The 23,379-nt window shown below is 45.3% G+C and overlaps 1 protein-coding gene across 3 annotated transcripts in view; it reads right to left on the bottom strand.

Moving 5' to 3' along the window:
• Window positions 1-23,379, bottom strand: part of PTPRU (protein tyrosine phosphatase receptor type U) — a 353,020-nt gene that overhangs the window by 98,055 nt on the left and 231,586 nt on the right. For all 3 annotated transcript variants that reach the window (XM_035119522.3, XM_035119521.3, XM_060275728.2), the window contains exons 11-13: window positions 15,630-15,732; window positions 13,343-13,616; window positions 8,170-8,206 (exon numbers count right to left, since the gene is read on the bottom strand). In XM_035119522.3, coding sequence (XP_034975413.3) covers window positions 8,170-8,206; window positions 13,343-13,616; window positions 15,630-15,732 — 414 coding nt within the window. The remainder of the gene's footprint in view (window positions 1-8,169; window positions 8,207-13,342; window positions 13,617-15,629; window positions 15,733-23,379) is intronic.

Genomic DNA, 23,379 nt, shown 5'->3' with positions numbered 1-23,379 from the left:
CTGACTGATAGTTCTGGTACATATGGTGCAGAACTGAAGGAACATAGGGAACTGCTTTATACTGAATCAGACCACTGGTCCATCTAGATTAGTAATGTCAACACTGACTGACAGCATCACTCTAGGTTTTCAGGCAGGAGCTTTTCTCATGCCCTCGAAGCTTGTTGACTCTCCTTCATTTGAAGTTTTAAAGCAGAGGCTAGATGGCCATCTGTCAGGGATGCTTTAATTGAGTTTCCTGCATTCCAGGGGGGTTGGACTAGACCAGGCATAGGCAACCTTGGCTCTCCAGATGTTTTGGAACTACAACTCCCATGATCCCTGACCACTGGCCCTGTTAGCTAGGGATCATGGGAGCTGTAGTTCCAAAACAACTGGAGAGCCAAGGTTGCCTATGCCTGGACTAGACGGTCCTTCGGATGCCTTCCAACTCTATGATTCTGTGATTCTATGATTTTATTATTCTTCAACCACCACCCCCAATATTGCTCACTATTTTAAATATCTTAAATGTTTTGATATGTCCTTAAACTGTTTTGAAATGTTTTAGTTGGTTTTAAAATGGTTTTTAAAGCTGTAAATATTATGTCTTTGGTTTTGGCTGTTGGGCAGGAGAGAAAATTGGTGAATAAAACAAGTAAGTAAGGGTTGCCCTAATAAGAATCTGTAAATGCATTGATAAACAATGATCTCCTTGAGACCACCTGAAAGCTGCTTTATAACAAAGAGGCTGACATCACGGCTCAATAGTCGGGAAGAGATCCTTGGCACCTTGAGCTGCCCTTGTGGAGAGCTGAGAGTCCCATCTGTCTTTGTGGCCTCTACAATTAAAAGCGAGAACTATCCCGCCCCCTTGGGCACATGTGAGGCCAGCCACGCCCTGCAGTATGCTGGTTACCCAACTGAGTGGAACATGACCGAGACCAAGCCACAAAGAGGCGTGGGTGTCCTTCCTATGGCTCTGTCCGGAAAAGGCTGGGCAGAGTTTCATGGCCGCTCAAGGCACTTCTTCAGCGAAGCATGCACAATGCCTGTTTAATGTTCTAGCAAACAATCCAATCTAATCCCACACGGTGTCTTGTTTCGTGTGTTGTTGGGGTTTTTTAAAAAAAACAACCAAAATGCTTTTGCTTAGTGACTTGATTTAAAGAAAAATAATCCAATCAAACATATACAAGACATGCCATGCCATGCACCCCCTTCCTCCATCCATCCATCAATCCCACCTACCCAAATAATGGACCAAGCTGTAGTTGGGACAAATTTTCCCTGATAGCTCTGTTATACAAATTTTTAGAGATCCTTTCATGATCAAATAGGAATCCAGTTGCCCCGAAGAATAACATGGGTGAGACATCAAATGAAGAAAGAAAAAGTTGTTTTAAAACAGGGGGGACCTTTTTTCAGCCTGAGGGCCACATTCCTTTATGTGTAAACCTCTGGGGGCCACATGCCAGTAGAGGCTGGGGACAGAGGAATAAAGTGGGTGGGGTCACATGTTATTCTTAGTTTTGCACAAAAGTCTATATTTCAAGGAGGCCTATTCCAGCCAGGCAAAAGCACTTGAGGAGTAGGCTTGTCAGAGTAGGCATGCCAGAGAATTCCATCAGAAATGGAAATGGGAACCAAAATTGCTGCAATTTGCATGTTTGTCCAAAGTCCAAAACACAAATCACACAAGCAAATATCAGCAGTATTCACCACTGTTCTTATTTTAATCCACAAACTTCACATAAAGAATTACGGTACATTGTTTTCTGAATTATCTTTTAACATTTCCTCCCCATTGAAATGCATAGTAACTAATTATGTAATTAATTAATTCATGTTTGTTTCAACAATAGCAGGTAGCACAATGACTTATGTAAGTTTCAGTGGAAAGAAACTGAACTGCAGCTGAATGGAAGCAGCATTGACAGGACAAAATTTGCTGCCTCCTGGCATTCCTTATGCAGAACAAGGCTGGTGAGAGGTGAAGTCTCCAGAGAAGAAGGCCCAACAGCTGGATAGAGAGGCCCAGAGAGCTGTGTTAGGCCCCTTGGCTTGAAATTCCCCTGCATTTCTAAGAGTCAAGCAATAATGGCATGCAAAAAGCATTGCAGAACATGCAATCTGTCTGGCGATCTGTCTGTGCTGTTGCATCTGTGGACCTTGGCAGTTTTCAGCTCTTCATTAAAAACCTGTCACTCCTGCTTACCCTCCTCCGTTGCTTAGACTTTAACTTCAGTGGTGGGTGACCCTCCCTGAGTCAGGCTTGAGGAGAAAGAACCACAAGAATATTCACCTTGAAATCAGAAAGTAGCTCATTCTCCCCCACAACCCGAAAGCCAATTCAAAGCTGTTATAGATGCTGGTGTCCCCCCTAAGATTTTATTGAGAGCATAGTGCCGTCCAATCCCTCCTGCATCCTGTCTTTGAAAGTCCCAACAGCCCTCACTTTCACCCACTCACCTGCCTCCTCTTCACCTGCCCTCCCAAAGAGCCTCTCCCGCTGCTTTTGTTATGCTGGCACGCTGTGTCCAAGGAACACTAAGTGTTGTGGCTTTCTCATTGCTATTAACACATGACAGTAGCACTGGGAAGGTTACAGTTCCCAGTGCTGCTGGCGAGGACGCTGACTTGCCCCACACATTGCAGGAGTGCATCACATGATACGTCATGTGACACATCCCCCACACACACCTAATGCACGAGTGCTCACGCGCCGGGCTGGGAACATGGGCATCCCACCGCCATGATGCTAGTGCTCAGCCTCCTCCTCCCTGCTCGACATCGGGCAGGGCCACAGGATTTGTGGGGAGCCCAGCCCCCTCCCTGAAAAAATTGGGGAGGCTGAAGACCCCTCGGTCCCCACCACATGACACACCTCACTCCTGGCTAGGGCCATTGTAGAGGGATAGCCATGGGGGTTGGAGTGCAAAGTGTTTTGTCCCTTCCCCTTATGATAGTAGTGGGAAGGAGGAGCAGGAATAAGAATAAATATGTTCCTGTTTCTGAAAACCACAGGATGTGAAGATCTCTCTTGTGCTTGAATCCAGCCACTGTGAGAACAGCATGCTGGAATGGATTCGATGGGCCACTGGCACAGTGCTGGTGATAAACTAACCGCCCGCCATCGTAAAGTGCCCAGAAGCAATTGTTTGAGTTTTAACATGCACATAACCAACAAATCTTACCAATAGATTGTGGGTGGGGTGGAGTAAATCCTGGTAGCTGGAATTTGTTCCCCACCCACCCCACCCCAAAAGCAGCCTGAATTAGTATATTCAAATTTGTGTGAGTGCTCTATGCCTCCCCTACTTTATGTGCCTGGCAATGCCCCTGTTCCTTGCACCCGGCACATAGCCATGGAAGCATGCCAAGCATCAGAGGTGAGAGTGAGGGCGGGGGGAGAAACATTCCTCCGTTCTTTGGACTAACATGAAAGGTGATAGAAAGGGGCCTGAAGGTCAGGAGCGGGTGGTCCGGAGGCAGGATGAAAGGTAATTGCAGTCTAAGGAAGGGGCAAACATTGGGAGGTCAGGATACTGCGTATACCATTGCGGCGAGCGTTATGAAGCACGCTTCATAATTTCCAAAGCACCCTTGAAGCAAGTTCAGTTGACCCTTGGCACAAGTCCCTTCTTTGACTCTGTGGAATCAATGGAAACCAGTCTGGGTGATCCCATGGTGATATGTTGTCCAGGCCCAGAAACTTCCAAGAGGGGTTTTTCATAGAGATTCAAACCTTCAACAGACAGGCTGATAATGATCGGTCTCTGGATTTACTGTTGCTTTATATTGTATTTTGTATCGTGGTATTGTTTTTCCCATGCTCGTAGGTGAAGGAAGGAGTAAAGCTTTATTGGTTGACCAATAAACTAAGTTGAAACGAATACTGTGTGTCTGCTCGTGTGACTTCCACAGTACATTTGCTCCCAGCAAGTCTCTGCCAGTTTGATTCATGTGCGTAACTCCAGATAGCTCTGGTTCTGCATTCCAGAAAATGCCATTCTGTGCTCCATACACATATCATTTACTCGGTTTTTTTAAAAAGATGCTCTGCTATCCCAGTTTAACAGATCAATGGGCAGGACATGACATGATTACAGACAAAGAAAAAGGTGTGGAAGGCCTCCTTCTCCTCCAATCCCACAGAGGAACCTCCATCTGCCCCGTTGCTGTGTTGTGAAGCATAAAGAGAAATTAACAAGAGGGCTGCAGCCTTGAAGGACTACCCTGTGCACATTTAAAAGTTCCAATATGGTCTGTCATTGACAACGGATTGGTTTAAAATGCAGGATAAAATGTTGCCAAACGCAATAAAACACCTGCAACAGTTTTAAAAAAAGCAGGGGAAACGTCCCAAGACTAAGGGCCATGACCTGCTAAATTCTACTCAGAGTAAACCCATTTAAATCAATGGACATAAGATAGTCATGTCTATTCATTTCAGCGGGTCTATTCTGAGTAGGGCTAACACTGCATGCAACCCAAAGTTACAATTCCCCCAAGAAAATGATTCCCATTAACCTCATCCAGCAATCTTAACAAGCCCAAATTGTACGCTGCTGGGAATTTATTCTGCATTTTGGGGTGGGGGTTGAGAAGGAGCTTCTTTTAAAATTTTCAAATAAAGCTATATTGAATAAAACAAATTTTGTATTATTACAAATGACTGTAAGAAAGATTTCCAGGACCACTTTTCATTAATCATAATAACAAAGGAGGCTTGGAGAAGCACTCTCAGCTAATCAAGGAGAAGCACTCCAACACTGGCCACATTCACACCATGTATTTAAAGCAGCATTAGACCACTACAAACAGTCATGGCTCCCCCCCCCAAAAAAAAAAATCCCGGGAGCTGTAGTTTGTTAAGAGTGCTGGGAGATGTTAAGAAGCCCCTGATCCTTTAACAAAGCTACTATTCTCAGAGTGGTTTAATCAGGCATCCCCAAACTTCGGCCCTCCAAATGTTTTGGACTACAATTCCCATCATCCCTGACCACTGGTCCTCTTAGCTAGGGATCATGGGAGTTGTAGGCCAAAACATCTGGAGGGCCACAGTTTGGGGGATGCCTGGGTTTAATAGTCAACACCTCTTTACAGAACTATAGGCACAGTCCACTCCTGTTCCTCCACCATCACCACCAGCAGCAGCTATCTTCATCTCAGCATCATAATTTATAAGGAGGGAACCTTTTGTTGTTGCCAAGTGGCCCCTAGATGGGAGTGTGCTCCTTGATCCCAAACAGAGTCTCCACCCTTTCCTTAAACCAATGGTTCCCAAACTCCCACCCACAAGGCCACTTCAAAATTGTTGGTGGTCTTGGCAGACCGCTTAACAATTTTTCTGCCTGTCGTGGCCATCACACCTTGCTGTGCTAGATGCTGTATGATTTTAAACTGCATTTTTATTGCTTCTTTTATTCCTCATATCGCATTGCATTGCATTACAACTCACATTCCATAGAACTCAACTTGCAACGCAGTAAAACACAAGAAATAAAATCAGCAGTAAAATATAACTGAAAAAGATCAGTATGGGTACCTAATGTGGGCAGGGCTGCAAACCCACTTGAATAAAGCTTGCCTACCCCTCGAGGTTGATGGACCACAGTTTGGGGACCCCAGTCCTAGAAAATCATCATATGGTTCTTAATCCCTGCTGTTCTTCAATATTCTGCACCAGGCAGTTGTACACACATAGTTGTGGCCATTTTTCACTTCTCACTGAGACAAACAATTTTAAATTGCTTTATTGTGGATTTATTCCTGCCTATGATTTTGGACCTTTGCAGTGGTATTATCCATTTGGAAAACTGCAATCAGGGCCTTGAAACCCCTTTTGAGGTGTTATCATCCGAAGAGGATTTGGCAACTCATGACCTTATCCGGAAGCCTATTGTGAGCTGCTTAGTGCACCCTTCAATACGATAATAATAATTTGCTTTTTGTAGGCCTTGCTGAAACATACTCTTTGCAAGTGTAATGATACTTGTCAGTTGCTTAGAGCGTTCTTTGGTATGATTCTTGTGCTATGTGGTTCTTTGCAGAAATGCACATTTTACAATTGTGATAATACGCTGCCTATTTTATTGTAACGAATACATGGTTGTTACATTTGTGCACATATAGCTATGTCCATTTTTCATTTCTTACTGTACCACAATTTTTAACTTGCTTTATTAAGGGCTTAGTCCTCCCATCCCCTCTCTGTCCCTGAATCCAAAAGGGAGCAAAATATATTAGCCAAGCACAAGGAATTTTATTAAACACACGGGAGGCCCTGAAGTTCAGTCTCAGTGAAAGGCTGAGCATTTGGCTATTTGCTGAAATTCCAGGAGAGAGAGAGAGAGAGAGAGAGAGAGAGAGAGAGAGAGAGAGAGAGAGAGAACAACCCAGAAATATCTCCTTGATCAATTTCAGAAGAGTCGCTCGTGGTGACCGCCAGCTACACAATTTTTTTCTGGATAAAATTGCCAGCCACCAGTATAAAATACCAAACACGTCCAGAACACATGGCAGACCAAATCAATTGTTCATGTTCCCAGCTTTGAAAATATGTCAGCAAGGTTGAAAAGGCCCCCAACCCAGGGCACAACAAATTTGTTCTCCTACAAGACCCGTTATTCTTTACACAGTCTTGTGGTTTTTAACCCAAAACAAATGTTTCAGTTGTGCAGCAGCTGAGGACAATGGATTATCCAGATGCCTGGGAGAAAATTCATTTCCTATTTAGACCCTAAACATGTTGCTATGGGAGAAAAAAAAAACATCTACACAAATGACTCAATTTGCTGAGCATCTACATTTCTATTTGTTTTAGAGAAAATGTGATTTAGGCTTAGATGGGGTGTGTGAGAGAAAATCCAGAGAGTGATTCTTTAGAATTCCTGTGGAGGAACTTTGCAGTGAAGTCTGTTATCTGAATGTTCTGCCATACCTTTGGCAAAGAATCCAAATGGATTCTCACTGCATGACCTACACTGACTGTGTATGCAGCAGTTAAAGACTACAAATGCCATGGTGCAGTGAAACTTTGATTTACACCACAATCCTATGGGCTGCCATATTTTGAAGAGCAAAAAAGAGAGCACATCTGCTGACTTCTACTTTTAGCTATGGATCACTATGATGACTCTCATTTTACATACTCATGAAAAAGAGGATGTGTCCTAGAAAAAGAGAACATACTGCAACCAATGTCTACTCTGAAGTATGTACTACTGAGTTCAATGAGACTTCCTTCCAAGTATGTGTATTAAGGACTGCAGCCTATAAACTATGCTTGCATGCTTAATAAAATTACAGATGCAAAGCATGATGGCACAAGCTCCACCTCCACTCCATTTTGGAAAATCAAATCCCAAATTCTGCTTAAGGGAAAATTATTTCTGCTACAACCCATCTCTTGAGATGACAAGCCCACGGATGGTCCTTTGTGCACAAAGTAGGAATCGTGCCTTTGGTGTTATGGAAAACTGATGTAGACAGTGCCGGATTTACGTATAAACTAAACAAGCTATAGCTTAGGGCCCCACTCTCTTGGGAGCACCCCAAGAAAAATGAAAGAAATGAAAGAAAGAAAACCCTGGGTGTACATTTCCAAAATATAAGATTAAAAAACAAATAAAATAAAACCTGCATACAGCAATAGTGTTTTGTGTTGTGTAGGCTCCTATGATACCTATTAGGTCCATAAATTACCATATAGCATATATTCAACACAAAAAACAGCGACAATTTGTTGTTGACAAAGGACAGCTGGACATATAAATGGCCCCATTACCTTCAGTAACTTAGGGCCTCATCAAACCTAAATCCAGCCCTGGATGTGGAAATGTGCAGAATTGAACTTAAGATTGTAAAAATGAGAAACTGAGAGAAAACGAAGTTTACAGAGTTGCCCATCCCTACCTGAGCCACCCCCTAACAACACGCCTAGGTATTTCCTGGCTCAGATGACAACATAACTCCATCTGCCTTAAGGGAGGGTGGGATGGACATTTCAGGCAGCAAAATATCATGGGGGCTCTGCAACTCTTGTCTAGCTCACCGGCAGCCACTAACCTATGGAAGTAAAACTACCCGTAGTGCATGTCACTCAGCAAGAGAGCGCAAATCAGAAAGCCCATTTGACAAAAGACGGGGATAATATAGGCAAAACACACTAAGAAGAATTATTACCTTTCCGGGCTATTCGGATGCAATTCAGCCTCGTTTCCTAACAGGGAAGAAAAGAGAGTCAGGTTTTACTGGTCCATGAAGCCTGTTTTTTCTATTCACTTTTAACACATCTGCTTCAAAAGAGGGAAGGGAGAACAACACTCAGTCAAAGCTTTATGTGAACTTACTCTGTATTTTTACAATGAATATTGTTCTGCCTGCTTGCATCCCATCACAGTTACTCCAGGCATAGCTGTCAAGTTCTCCCTTTTTTTAAGGGAAGTTCCCTTATGCTGAATAGGCTTCCTCGCGAGAAAAGGGAAAACTTGACAGCTATGACTCCAGGACACACCAGAAATAGGTATATCCATATCCAGACATCAAGGCTTCATACCACTTTGATATTTTTGAAATATTAAGCAATACAGTGGTACCTTGGTTTACAACCATAATCTGTTTCGGAGGTCCGGTTGTAAACCAAAACAGGTGTTCTTTTGCCAATGGGGCCTCCCAAAAATAATTGGTTGTAATAAAAAACAAATGGGTTGTAATCCAAAAAAGGGACACACACTTCCGGGTTTGACGTGGTTGTAATCCAAAACGGTTGTAATCCAAAGCGGTTGCAAACCAAGGTACCACTGTATATGCATTCTTTTAAATAAAAAGCAATATGAACGTGAAAAACACAATTTTACAACTAACATGCTCACTCACACACACCACATGACATGACGTGCACAAGGTCGCCATGCCCCCCCCCGGCCCCCTCATTGACAATTTGGGGGGCCCTTGGGTCCCTGCCCACCCGTACCCCCAATGGCCCCCCTGATGTTGGTTATGGCTTAAGGGAGCTAAAGCCCTACAATATCTGTAGGGCAACAGGTTCCCCATCCCCAATTTAAAAGCTGGCTCTTAAATTGTAATGATGCCATTTGTAGTGACTGGCAAAGTTTGCCAAGGAATTTGCTCCATGGCAGTGAATTCCTTTAGATTTAAGGCTTATGAATAGAAATGAATATACTGTAGTTTTTCGTGTATAAGACAACCTTTTTTCCCCTTAAAAATTATGTTAACAATTGGGGGTCATCCGCTGGAGATAGGTAGTGGCTATTTGGTGTGTTATTTGTTGCTGTGGCCAGGGCTGGTGTTGATTGGCTGTTGCTACTCTGAGCTACCCCTCTCCCCCCAAAAAGCTCAATAACTATGGACAATCCTCCCCAAGAAAAAGCTCAAATCTGGGCAATCTTTCCCCATTTTCTTAATTTAGAGTCCCCCAAAATAGGGGGTGTCTTATACATAGGGGCGTGTTATATATGAAAAAAATACAGTAACCTCTCAGGTTGATAGAGAGCCATCTCACTTGCCCAGCTGAGAAACCATTTTGTTCCTCACTTTTCTCGTCTTTCCCGCACTGCCTGTCTCCTCCCTCTCTATCTCGCCTGCCCAGTGGGATTCCTCAAGCACCCCCCCCCCCTGCATTGTCCGCCCGCCTGCCAAAACTCCATGCTAATAACCCAATCACTGCAGATGGAAGAATGAAAATGAAACAAATGGGCATCATTTTCCTTAATGTGCATAATCTATATCTACTCATTATGTTAGGATTCCTTGTTGTGCCATTTGGGATATTTGGATGCCGGGTGCATGAGAACCAGACTGCAGCAATAAGGAGGAGGCTGGAAAGAACCTCAGCTGGGGCATAAAGCTTTCCAAGACATCCTCCCCTGCCTGCCCACACAGGCAGCTCTTCTATTCTCCCTGCAGCTGGACTGTGAAATTAACAGCTTCTGTCAATCATTACCAACCTGGGGTCATTACAGTTCTAAGAATTCGACTGGCGCTCCACATATAACAGTACCCTGCTTCCCACAGGGACTAGTCAGATGCCTTTGGGATGACCACAAGCAAGGCATGGATGCAACAATGCTACTCGCAGCAATTAGTGCTCAGTAGCACAAAGGAGACCTGCAACAAAATGTTTCCTCCTAGCCACAGTGTTCCTGTTCAGAAGTCCAGGCAGCTAACCAAGCCCTTCTCTAGGACTAAGGAGTTCATGGAGGCCATTCCAAGGTTTAGTGACTACTGAGCACACTCAATCCATATTGTCTCCCTGCCCCCCCATCTTTGGAGAGCATTTTTTTAAAAAAAACATATCAATACATTTTGGGGCATGTCAATATGTCCATCTAGTTTCTGGGTGAGGGTTATAGCTCAGTGCTGAAGCATCTGCCTTTGCAAGCAGAAGGACTCAGGTTCAATTTCCAGCATCTCCAGGTAGAGTTCAGAAAAAACTCCTACCTGAAATCCTGGAGAGCTGCTGCCAGTCAGTGTAGACAATACTGAGCTAGATAGATCAATGGTCTGACTGGTATAAGGCAGATCCCTATGTTCTTATGAATCTCAGTGGCCCCATTTGGCTCCATTCTTATTGGCACTCACTACCCAAGTTTGCAGTTACAGGAAGTGAAACCTGCTTCTGAACCTGGAGGTTTCATTTACCTAGCTAACGGCCTCCAATGGACTTAGGCTGCATACATTTAAAACATGGAGAAAGAATCCTGGGAGCTGCAGTTACCCCTCACAGAGCTATAATTCCCAGCACCCTTAACAAACTACAATTCCAAGAATTTATTTATTATTATTTTTTAGGGGAGAGGTGTTTTATATTTATTGTGTGTATGCTGCTTCATTCTCCATGAATTTGTTTAACCCTGTTTTTAAACTAGCATCATTACATCTGTAGCACTGATAATTACGCATTGTTCATAGAAGCACTTTCTCTGGTCTGTTCTGAAAACTGCTCTCATCAATTTAATTGGGCAACCCTGAGTTCTTGTATTATGGATAGGTTGGAAGGAGGAGAGAGCCCAGCACCAGGTATGTGGGTGCTCATCTCGCTTTACAGGCTAAGGGAGCCAACGTTTGTCCGCAGACAGTTTTTCTGGGTCATGTGGCCAGAGCAGTGCATGGAAACGCCATTTACCTTCCCGCCGGAGCAGTACCTATTTATCTACTTGCACTTTGATGTGCTTTTGAACTGCTAGGTTGGCAAGAGCTGGGACTGAAAAACGGGAGCTCACCCTGTTGTGGGGTTTCGAACTGCCGACCTTCTGATCGGCAAGCCCTAAGCTCAATGGTTTAGACCACAGCGCCACCCGCATTCCATTAAGGGAAGTAATAGTACCACTCTATTCTGCCTTGGTCAGACCACTTGGTCAGACAAACTGGAACATGTGCAGAGGAGGGCAACCAAGATGATCAAGTGTCTGGAAACTAAGCCTTACGAGGAATGCTTGAAGGAGGTGGGTATGTTTAGCCTGGAAAAGAGGAGACTGAGAGGAGATATGATAGCCCTGCTTAAATATCTCAAGGGCTACCACATGGAAGAGGGAACAAGCTTGTTTTCTCCTGCTCTGGAGAGTAGGACTTGAACCAATGGCTTCAAGTTACAAGAAAGGAGATTCCAACTAAACATACAGAAAAACTTTCTGACAATAAGAGCGGTTCGACAGTGAAATGGTCTCCCTCAGGGGGTTGCGGACTCTCCTCCCTTGGAGGTTTTTAAGCAGAGGTTGGATGGCCATCTGTCATGGATGCTTTAGCAGAGATTCCTGCATTGCAGGGGATTGGACTAGATGACCCTTGGGTCCATTCCAACTCAAATATTCTATGATTCATCTGTGCCTGAATAGCCAGATACCTTCCACTGCACATAACCAGTCTAGTAGCACCAGGAGCACACCAGAAGGGAGGCTATGGAAGGAAAGAGGAGTGCCCTTCTTCAGGCCAGGGGACTGGCCCTTTAAGACACTGAAGTTTTCTCAAATGGGTGTAGCCTGGAGGAGGCATAAAAGTCCTCAATCTGCTCCCAACAATGGTTGCAGCAAGTAGCTCTTTTGGAGCTGTCTGTGGTCCTGTAACATTTGAATATCCTTGCTTCCAGAACAGGACACCTGCAGAATGTCCTGGGTTCAATCCATGCCATCTCTAATAGAAATGATCAGTTAGCAAGCAAGTAGTGGGAAACAGTCTCAGACTGAGACCCTTGCTGTTCACCGAAGCAGACAACCCTGGGCTCCATGGACAAATAATCTGACCTGGTCAAAGGCAGCTTCCTGCGTTCCTTATTTGAATCAATGGATTTACATGTAATGGCAACCCTTCCCGCTTCTTTGCCAGCTCTCTCTGGCAGCACACACTCCTTCATGTGGCTCTACAGCCTTCTACTTCTATGGATGTGGCAATACATTGCCTGCCCACTTCTGCATCCCCAGTGGCTCAGATGGAAGCTGCAGAAACGTGTCAAGTCAAGGCATCAAGGATCCTCTGGAGGATGCCCCCCGTTGTTCCAGCAGTCACCTTGAAAGAGATTTGCCCAGACGTGGAACAGAACCTCGGGTTAGTCAGATCAGATTTGTCTCTGCAATGAAAGCTGGGCTGTTGAAACCAGGCCAGGCTTGATCGTCTTGCAGATTAGGACAGAACAGCCCACTGGGGCGGCTGCAGGGGACAGGCCTGGAGTCCTTGGAGGACATCTCCTAATGTTAGCAGATGCAAGGAGTTGCTGCAAGAAAGGGTGTCAAATGAATTGTCTCTTGCTGAGATGCCTGAGCAAGATCCCCGCCCTTCTCCCTCTGTTGACAGCCTGAAGAAAATCCACATGATCTCATTTCCAATGGCACAGTCTGGTAATTTTTAGGCTTTGGACTTAACGGTCTTACATACTCTATACCCCATCACCACCACCGTTCCAAAGATGGCAAAGGGGAAAGGGCCACAGCCTGAGCATCAGAAGGTCTTATGCTGATTCTGCTGCCCCCAAGTCCTGCCCTGATGGTATCAGTGCTAATTTCCTTGCTAGAAAAGGCAAGGATGTCTCTCAGGTCCAGGCAGGAAAAGGCAGAAGCAGCTGAGAATGGACATTAATGACACACAGACTAAGGAAAGGGGGTGTAGCTCAGCAGTGCAGTGGAGGCTAGTCTATTAGGCAAATGGGGCACTATACCACCAGCCATCATTGCAGTGATGATGCACTAGCTTTGCCCTTGTGAAATGCAAGGTCCAATCCTCAGCATCACTGATTAAAAAAAAAGCAGCAGTGCCTTCTTGGTGGTAGTCCCAGAGCTCCAAAACTCCCAGAGGTTATGGAAGGCTATCAGCTGATTCCAATTTAAACCAACACGTTGCTACTCACCCCTTTGAGATGGCTCATGGCCTGGAAGTAGATGAGATAGGCCTTCTTGGGCTCCAGCGGTGGATTCCAGTAGCCACTGTAGGTTTGGTTGTCCCCTACCGTGAAGGGCTTGGCTTCTGTGAGGCTGCTGGGGGGCAGCTCGGCTCCAAAGTAGTGAACTGAGCCACGGGACATGGCGTCGTCAAAGGTTAGGGGCACCGGAAAGCATTCCTGGCCCCCCACCTCCCGCTTGACCTTCCTAGGCCTGTCTTCTTCCACAACGACTTGGTATGTGCTGGGGACACAGTCCGAGGAAGCGGGTTGGAGAGAGAAAGAGAACAGAAAGGGGTGAAATCAGATGGTCTCACAGAATCATAGAACTGTAGAGTTGGAAGGGACCCTGAGGATCATCTAGTCCAACCCCCTGCAATGCAGGAATATGCAGCTCTCCCATATGGGGATCAAACTTGGAACCTTGGTATTATCGGCACGAAGGCTCTAACCAGCTAAGGCATCCAGGCTGAAATAAATCAGAATGCTTTGAGATTAAGGGAGGGGCCACCTGCACTACAGCTGTGTTTTCAAACCCTTGGAGAATAATCCAACCAAAGAATTCAGTAGTCTTGTTGAGGGTGTTGGGAATCATAGCTCTGTGAGGGGTAAACTACAATTCCCAGGATTCTTTGGGGGGACCCATGTGCTTCAAATGTACAGTCGTGGGGGTTTGTGGCTTGCCAATGCCCGTCTATGCTAGAGTCTACTGCAGGCATCCCCAAACTGCGGCTCTCCAGATGTTTTGGCCTACAACTCCCATGATCCCTAGCTAACAGGACCAGTGGTTGGGGAAGATGGGAATTGTAGTCCAAAAGTTCATCTGGAGGGCTGAAGTTTGGGGATGCCTGGTCTACTGCTTATACCATCATCCTAAAGACACTGGATTACAAATGTTCAGCCTTACTGGCAGAAGATCCAGTGGAAGCAGAGGTGCTGCCATCCCCTTCCCTGCATGATGATCATTTATTTAACAACATTTCTATGCTGCCCGATTTTGTAAGAAACAGGAATAGCTAGCAAAGGGAGAAGATGCATGGCTTGGCTAAGGAGTCTTAGAAGAGGAGGCAGCCAGACTTAAGGCACAGAGCTTTGAGGATGATACACTTGCATTTCCTTGCTGCCAAAGTCAAGGAAAGAGGATTCCGCCCAGCAGGTGCACATGGGATGCAAAGACACCTGCTCAAGACATTCAAGCAAGAGCCCCAGGAAATCCACAAAGGGAATGGGTTCTCTCTCTCTCTCTCTCTCTCTCTCTCTCTCTCTCTCTCTGCCTTTCTCCAGACCTCGATGACTGTGACCAGCAGGCCAAGCGCAGCTGATCTCACACACACATCAGGCTTGGCTGTCTGTAGGTTATATATAATTAAAGATGCCAAGTCAGAGGCACTTTTTGTAACTTTCTCTACCCTTCAGCCAAGAGCAGAAAGGCAAATAACAGTGTGTCAGAAGCGACTGTTTAAATGCCCCAAAGCATTCACGGGCAGGTTTCGTACTGTGGCACAGACCATATTAAAACCAGCGCTTTTCAAAAGGGATGCATTAAATTAACAAGCAAACCTTTGCCATCTCTGAAAAAGACAGGTGCTTCGGGTTGGGGAGGCATGTGTGTTCAGTGGGTGAATCAAGTCTCGCTCACCAATTCTCAGCATTAAAGTCTAATTACAAAGATGGCAAAGAGGAACACTATCAGCCATAGCCCTCACATTTCTGTTCTTGCTCTGGTTGTGGGTGGCTCTCAATCGGATGTGTAGTAGTCTGGGGTTGCAGAGGGTCAAAGACTTGTTACTATTTCTGCAGCATGGTCCCTGTCTCCAGTGTCCTACAACTGCCCAATCAGCATGAAACTTGCACACCATTCCCTGGAAAGTGAAGCACCTTATGGTTTCACTATTTCTAAATGGAACATACAGAGCAACTTCTCCTTGGTCTTCCTCCCAGCTGCTTTCTTCAGAGTGGCTCTAGGAGCCAATCCTCAGTTACCGTCTCACCTCCTTTCACTATGATTGGCTCCTATAAGTGTGAGGAGATTCCTCCCTAGAGGCTAAAAAGTTCCCCTTCTGTTACATACAATGGAACTTCAAGGAAAACAGAAGTTGAGTCAACTTGAAAGAAGATACAAGTGCACTCCAAATTGGGCAAATGACACAGGGAGAGGGGAAGGATTAAGCCCTTCCATTTCATAAATGAAGTTTTGTTGTCTCAAAACTGAAAGGTGGTATGCATGCGTCCCTTGAGCAGATGGGCTTTCCTGTACCTGATAGGGGCACCTCTGCCCTGTGCCGGCCTCAGCAGAATGGTGATGGTGCTCTCTGACTCTCCCAGAGGGGAGGGCATGTCCCCATAATCGAAGCTAGGAGCTAAAAAGGAAACCAAAAGACAGTTATCAGAAAGGATATAAGCTCAAGCAGGACAATCCTGGGGCTGTTGTGACTTCCAAGCATAGTGATGTTTCATTGGAAATAGCAAGCCATGTATTGAACCCAGAGAGGTTGTGCATTTACATTGGTTTAAACTGATTTAAGACAGTGCAAGTCCTCCTATAGATGCTCTGGTTGGGAGCAACAGCCATTTGGTTCCTTCTTTACCAGAATTGTCTCCATCACCAGACATCATCATCATCATCATCATCATATGTTATTATTTATACCCCGTCCATCTGGCTGGGTTCCCCCAGTCACTCTGGGAGGCTCCCAACAGAATATTAAAAACACAATAAAACATCAAACTTAAAAACTTCCCTAAACAGGGCTGCCTTCAGATGTCTTCTAAAAGTCAGATAGTTGTTTATTTCCTCGACATCTGATGGGAGGGCATTCCACAGGGCGGGCGCCACTACTGAGAAGGCCTCTGCCTGGTTCCCCGTAACTTCACTTGTCGCAGGGAGGGGACCACCAGAAGGCCCTCAGTGTCTGGGCTGAATGATGGGGATGGAGACACTCCTTCAAGCCATCCAGATATATCAGAGTATGATATAAGACAGTGAGGTCTCTCCCCCCCCCCAACCAACCATGGCAAAGACCACATGTCATTTGGCTCTTCCCTTCTCAAAACTACCTCCATCGGATGCCGTTCCATCTGGTCCTCCCACCCCTAGTCTCTGGGTACATCAGTTAAGCCCTCTCCAGATGGTACTGCCATGAACAGGAAGTACCAGTAGAATGGGGGTGGGGGGGCACATCTTTATCCCCACCACCATCATTGCAAGGTACATTTATTTTTTTTCTGCTCCAGGGTTCTTGAGCTGAGAACTGCTTCTTAATGTTTGAGAAGTGTGAAAGCCCACAGATGACTTGATTCCAATCTGCACACTAAACTGGAAGGTGCAGATCAGATTAGGCTGAACGGGAATTTGCAAAGATCATATTCCTCAAGAAGCCTAGGTGTAGCTGTTTCCCGCTACCTAGAACAGCATCTTGACAGAGCAGTTAGGCAGCCTCCTCTCCAAGTCATGAGTGCAATGAATCAGAAAGACAAATCCAATTGGTTCATTTTAAATGACCGGCCTTCACCAAAACTCCCATGGCACTTTTTGGGGGGATGAATTACGAGCGCCAGCAACTGCCTCCTTCCCACATGGTAAACTGAGCCAGTTAGCATTCTTTGATGTGCATCTGAATCAACTCTTGGATTCCAGATGTGACAGCATTTCAGAGGGAGGCAAAGTTTGAGGGACTGGGGGTGCTCTTTGGGAGGGGGGAGGGGAATGTGTGTTGGGCTGCCAAGTCAGAAGCATCCCTGAGCCTGAGATGTCAGGGCCCAAATCTGAGCTCTATGGGCAGCCTCTGGTGGTGTCATGGAGGGGAGGTTTCTGGTGATGCCAGAATGTTGTCCCTGGAACCATCACAGTTTGGACCCTGGAGATGGGAGTTAATTGGGAGAGGGGAGGGGGGAGGCTGACCTCCCTCAAGTGTTTATGTTATCCTTTTCAGCCAGCTCCTGCCAGACTGAAGCCTGCAAGCTGTATGCACAATATTATTAATACTTCTTATCATTATTAAAGGCACTCTTGCCCACCTGAAGATTCAAGCCCTCCACTTGCTACCTGGAGGGGACCAGGCAAGCCTGGGGACTTCAGATCAGACCTAGATGTCTGGCAGCCCTAGCTGTATGAAACTGAGAAACCTCAGCTCTCTTTTCCTTGACTAGTTCTCTCTTTTTGAATAATGTCCCCGGTTTATGCCAACCTAAAACGCTGCACCTCATTTCCATCCACATTGCACACTGATTATTCTGAAAGCCATGGTTATTCCACAATTCTTTTTGCTCTGACAAGAGAAGGGGAAGAAAGGAAGGGGAAGGACATATTAATTGGCTCTGCTTCTGACAGAGCCAGATGAGTGAAAAACAAGGGGAGGGACAACATGCTGTCTGAAAGGAAAAAATGGAAGGAGAAGCAGTAAGATGAAGTTCTTTGCAGAAATATGAAAGAATGGTGAAGGGTTGAGCAGCTGCTTTGCATGTAGAAGGACCCAGGTTCAATCGCCGGCATCTCCAGGTACAGCTGGGAATGTTCCCTGCCTGAAACCCTGGAGTGTCACCGGAAAAGGAGCTAACAGAATCATTAGTTTGCCGGAAAGTGAAAATGTACCTCTGCAGACCTTGCTTTGTTCAGTGTCGTCCCTTCAGCCAATGCAGCAAAACCTTTCCACAATTCCCTTGCAGAAACCCCCTGCCCCTCACTCTCCCTTTGCTTACAGCCTGCAGGTCCTGATTAATCAGCAGTCACTCAGGTCCACCTCCTGCTGCCTCCTAATTCCTGTGTCCCTATTAAAAAACATCTCAGCCAATTCAGCACTGTTAATAGCTACACCACAGACATTAGCAAACAGCCCTAAGTACTGTATGGCTTGTTAATGAAGCCCAATTAATCCCTTGTTTGTGCCTCTGCAAAGCAGAGTATTTTGTTTCCTCTCTGTAATCTTCCCCTTGGCATATATTATGGGGTGGTGGTGGCAGGGGGTTCTGTTATCTCTGCAGTAGACAATCTACTAAAGAATGCCAGCTTTGCCGCCTCCTCCTGAGAGCCAGCCTGGCCTCCTCTCTGTCTCCCAGAATGCCTGGCTGTATGACTACAGACCCAAACTTCCCTCCCAGCTCTTCAGCCTTGGCACAACTAGGAGCTCATATGGCAAACTGTGGGCATTGATGTGACTAGCTTCACTGCCAAAACTTGAAACAGAGAGAAAAATAAAGGGCAATTGATGGGATCAGGAATAGTCTGCTCATTTGGCAAAAAAAAGGACTCTGAAATCTGACACTATTTCAAGTTCTGGGATCCCACTGCATCTTCTAATTGGAATGGCATGCTTTTGGGTGCAATCTTTGCTATTTCCAATACAAATGAACTTGCTCCATACCTCCTGGACAAATGCATGGATTAGAATTTGTCCGTTCACTGATTTCCATGCTTCCTTAATGCTCTGATGCAGCACTCAACATCAAAAAAGCATCAAAATAGGGCCCTAGGGTTGCCATACATTGTCTTTTTCCTGGACATGCCCTCTTTTCCAGGGGTGAAATTTCTGTCCAGGCAGATTTTTAAAATTGGGCAAAATGTCTGGGGTTTTCACCAAATGACGACGGCACCCTGCCTTCTCCTGTGCAGAGGTTACCCCGCACATAGCCATGGCTCAGTTGGGAACCACAGATGTTGCGAGCAACCTCGCTGCTCCATTTTCTTTCTCGGGACTGCGTGTGACCTTGCCATCCATCTCAATCAACAGTAGGCAGCCGTGGCACATTTGAATGGAGTTTTGGAGGCGACGAAGGAGGGCAGGCTGTTGGTTGATCACCTAGCAGCCATTGATTACCTTATCCTCCATGAATTTGCCTAATCCTCTTTTATAACCATCCAAGTCAGTGATCATCAATTTATGCTGTGCTGTTGTCACTCTGTACATTGACTGGATCATTTCTAAACACTTTCAGGCTGCAATCCTAAACTAGGGAGTATATCACGTTGGATACCATGGAATAGGATTGTAACGCAAAATGCATCGCTGTAGAATTTCAGTGATTTCAACAACTTCACTAGTTCTATCAGTGCAAAGAGATCCAAGATTTTAAGAACTATGGTATTGCTGTTTCCTATTTTTTTTAATTTTTTAAAAAAATTATTTTAATTTTTTTTAAAAAAATTAAATTTTTAAATTTTTGATTTTTAAATTTTTAATTTTTTGAATTATGGTGCTGGAGGAGACTCTTGAGAGTCCCATGGACTGCAAGAAGATCAAACCTATCCATTCTGAAGGAAATCATCCCCGAGTGCTCACTGGAAGGACAGATCCTGAAGCTGAGGCTCCAATACTTTGGCCACCTCATGAGAAGAGAAGACTCCCTGGAAAAGACCCTGATGTTGGGAAAGATTGAGGGCACTAGGAGAAGGGGACGACAGAGGACGAGATTGTTGGACAGTGTTCTCGAAGCTACGAACATGAGTTTGACCAAACTTCGTGAGGCAGTACAAGACAGGAGTGCCTGGCGTGCTATGGTCCATGGGATCACGAAGAGTCGGACACGACTAAACGACTAAACAACAACAACAACAACATTTTTTTAAAAAAAATGATCAAAACTGAAAGCTAATCTCTTCATCTTCAGGCAATGTTAATCCTATGTCCCAGAGATGCAACATCAATTTATTTGTGGGACAGGTGACTTTCCTCTGACAAGTTTGTGCCAGCAAAAACAATTGCTCTTCCACGGCTCAGTGACTAGAGAACATCTTTTGCATGCAGAAAGCCCCAAATTTAATCTCTGGCATTTCTACTTAAAAAAAAGATGTTGTGTAGCAGCTGATAGGAAAGGGCAGGAAGCCACAAATCCACTTGTCAGCTTGTCAGAGGTGAGTGCATCCAGTCCTCCCGTGAGCAGGGCACCCAGCACTCCACAGATCCATTCCTGTGAAAGGTCATTTTCACTGCAGCTTTTGAGTAGGTAAGAAACAACAACAAGAAATGACTCTCCAAACTTTGGGAAGGATGTGAGGGAAAGGGGACATAGCTTTGATGGGAATGTCCAATGAACTGATGGCAACTGACCAGGAATAAGACCTTAGGAATGAGTCAGTGTGCCTGGCTGTTAACTAGAAGGTTGGTGGTTTGAGTGCCCCCAGGGATGGCTTTGGGCAGAATTCCTGCACTGCAGAAAGGGGTCCCTTGGGGTCCCTTCCAACTCTAGAATTCTCTCTTCTATCAGAGAACAGCTCAGTGGAGATACTGACCCCATGTATGGCAGCTGTGAAAAAGGCGAACTCCATATTAGACTAGAGATCATTAGGAAAGGAACTGGAAATAAAACTGCCAGTGTCCTGATACTGTTGTACAAATCTATGGTACAACCACATTTGGAATAGTTCTTGGTCGAGTTCTTTGGTGCAGTTCTGGTCGCATACTTCAGAGAGGATACTGCAGAGCTGGAAAGGGTTCAGCAAAGCGCAGCCGGAATGATGAGGGTGGAGAGCCTGCTCTGTGAGCACTAGGGACTTCTTAGCTTTGAGAAAAGGTGAGTAAAAGATGACATGAATGAGGCTCACACAAATATGCATGACATGGAGAAAGTGGGTACAGAATTTTTTTTGTCTCCCTTTCCCATAACACTAGAACCTTTGGACATCCGACGAAGCTGGGTATTGGAAGAGACGCAACAGATAAAAGAAAGTCCTCGTTCAGTGATGCAGCGCATAAACTCTGGAACTCCCTCCCACAGGAGGGGCAGTGATGGCCACCAACTTGGATGGCTTTGAAAGTGGGTTGGATAGATTCACAGGGAATGGTGTTAATGACGGCTACTAGTCACAATAGCTATGCACTGCACCTCCAAGGTTAGAGGCAACCATGTACAGTATTTGAGTACCAGTTGCTGGAAACCACAGGAAGGAAGAGTGTTCCTGGGCTCTAGTACTGCTTGCAGGTTTCCCACAGGCATCTGGGTGGCCACTGTGAGAACAGGATGCTGGGCTAGATGGCCCACTGGCCTGATCCAGAAGGCTCTGTTTTGTTCTTGTGTCCAAGGGCAGAGAGGCTCCAAAACAGAGCACTATATGAAATGTCTAAAATTACAGGGCAAATGAAAACTCCAAAACTAATGTTGTGTTCTGTGTTTGAAGAAGACAAAACCCACATGAGACCAAAAGAGCTTGTATGTGGTCTGTGGCTAGACTTGTCATTACACAAAATTGGAAAAGTTCTATACGGTAGTACTGGCCCACAAATTCTTGGTGTACAATAAGCTCTTGACCATTTCAGCGGCATAGCAGCCTGCTGATCAGAGGTGTGTGATCAAATGGCCAGTGAAACTAGAATAAGATATTTGGGTCGGGGAAGGCTTTGTTCCTTACATCAGTGTTTCTCAACCAGTGTGCCTCCAGATGTTTTGGGACTACAACTCCCATCATCCCTAGCTAGCAAGACCAGTGGTCAGGAATGATGGGAGTTGTAGTCCCAAAACATCTGGAGGCACACTGGTTGAGAAACACTGCCTTACACTATGAAAAAGCAAAAAGTGAAACCAAGCAAACCTACCTAAAAAGTGCATTTCGCTTTGGGGAATAGTATCAGGTAAGATCACAAATAGAAATGATTAAGGTATAGGCTGGTATTTGTGTAATAAGCAATGTGCACACCAGAGACTCTTGCAAGGAGGGTGGAGGGTGGATTACCATTCACCAATAAGTGGGAAGAATATCCGGGCAACATTGCCCTTTAAAGATCAACCTGAAAACTATATTCACAAGGAATTAGAATACCTTGGACATATCTGACCTTATAAAATCAAAACAGACTATTAACCATTTTTCCATTGTATGTTGACCTGTTTTACACACGTGTGGTTTTCTTAATTGAGAACATCATAATTATACCCATATTCACCTAATACTGGGTTTTGTAATTGTCTCCTTGTGAAGTGTGGGGAGCCTTGATGCAAGTGGCTTAGTAAGTGAGCCAAACTGAGGAAAGAACTCAGCAAGAGTCCCTGGAGAGCCACTGTCAATCAGAGCATACAACACTGGACCACATAGACCAATTGTCCATCTCAGCTTCCTATAATCTGCACACACACACACACACACACACACACATGCTTATTGCGTTAAAAGCAAACAAAATCAAGTCTTTGTGTCTGTGGCATCAGCATCCATTTGACCTACACAAGATCTATCTCCCTAAATCATCAACTTCAGTGCAGAAAAGGCACACTCAAGGTCCTGTGCTGTTTAATGAAAAACACAAACCCTCCTCGCTTAGCGATGCCACCTTATCTATTCCACCTCAGACAACATTTCCCACTCATGCAGATAATATCATTTCTCCGAGACTGTTTGTAGCAAGACACAGGGCCGGCAGCATTCAATTTCTCCTTTCCCAGACCACCCCCACTAATAGATCCCATCAAAGCCGCTCCACTGAGTTAGGAAATGTGTTCCAGCGCAAAAAGCCCCCGTAATGTAAACAAGGCAGCTTTTGGACCGCCATGCAAGTAAATTATCCAGCAGGGTTGTAAAATGTAATGCATACTGTTCCCCCCCCCCATTTGAATTCTAACTGCTGGGTAGCTGGGAAAGGAGGAGGGGAAGCATATTTAAAGGAATCAGAGCAGTGGGGTGTGTGGTTACCCTGATGGTTCAGCTGCACTGAGTTGCCACTCATCCCGATTGCCAAAGAATGGCTGGAGCTGTGACATCTCTCTCTTGCAACACATCCTAGACCAGACTATGCTGTCCTAACACATGTCACAGCTGTGAGGTACAAAGGAAGCATCATCTGAAAAGAGCAAGAGCCTTTCTAGACCAGTGTTTCTCAACCAGTGTGCCTCCAGATGTTTTGGGACTACAACTCCCATCATCCCTAGCTAGCAAGACCAGTGGTCAGGAATGATGGTAGTTGTAGTCCCAAAACATCTGGAGGCACACTGGTTGAGAAACACTGTTCTAGACGATTGGTGCATTTGTGCAACAATTGCTCAGTTGCTAGCCGTTGCTCCAGAGAAACCCCATGTCTTCCCTT

Source organism: Zootoca vivipara, chromosome 6 (genome assembly GCF_965207765.1).
Source record: "Zootoca vivipara chromosome 6, rZooViv2.hap1.1, whole genome shotgun sequence".
Classification (NCBI taxonomy): Eukaryota; Metazoa; Chordata; class Lepidosauria; order Squamata; family Lacertidae; genus Zootoca; species Zootoca vivipara.
The sequence above is the reverse complement of the archived record's forward strand: the minus strand, read 5'-3'. Positions and strand labels throughout refer to the sequence as shown.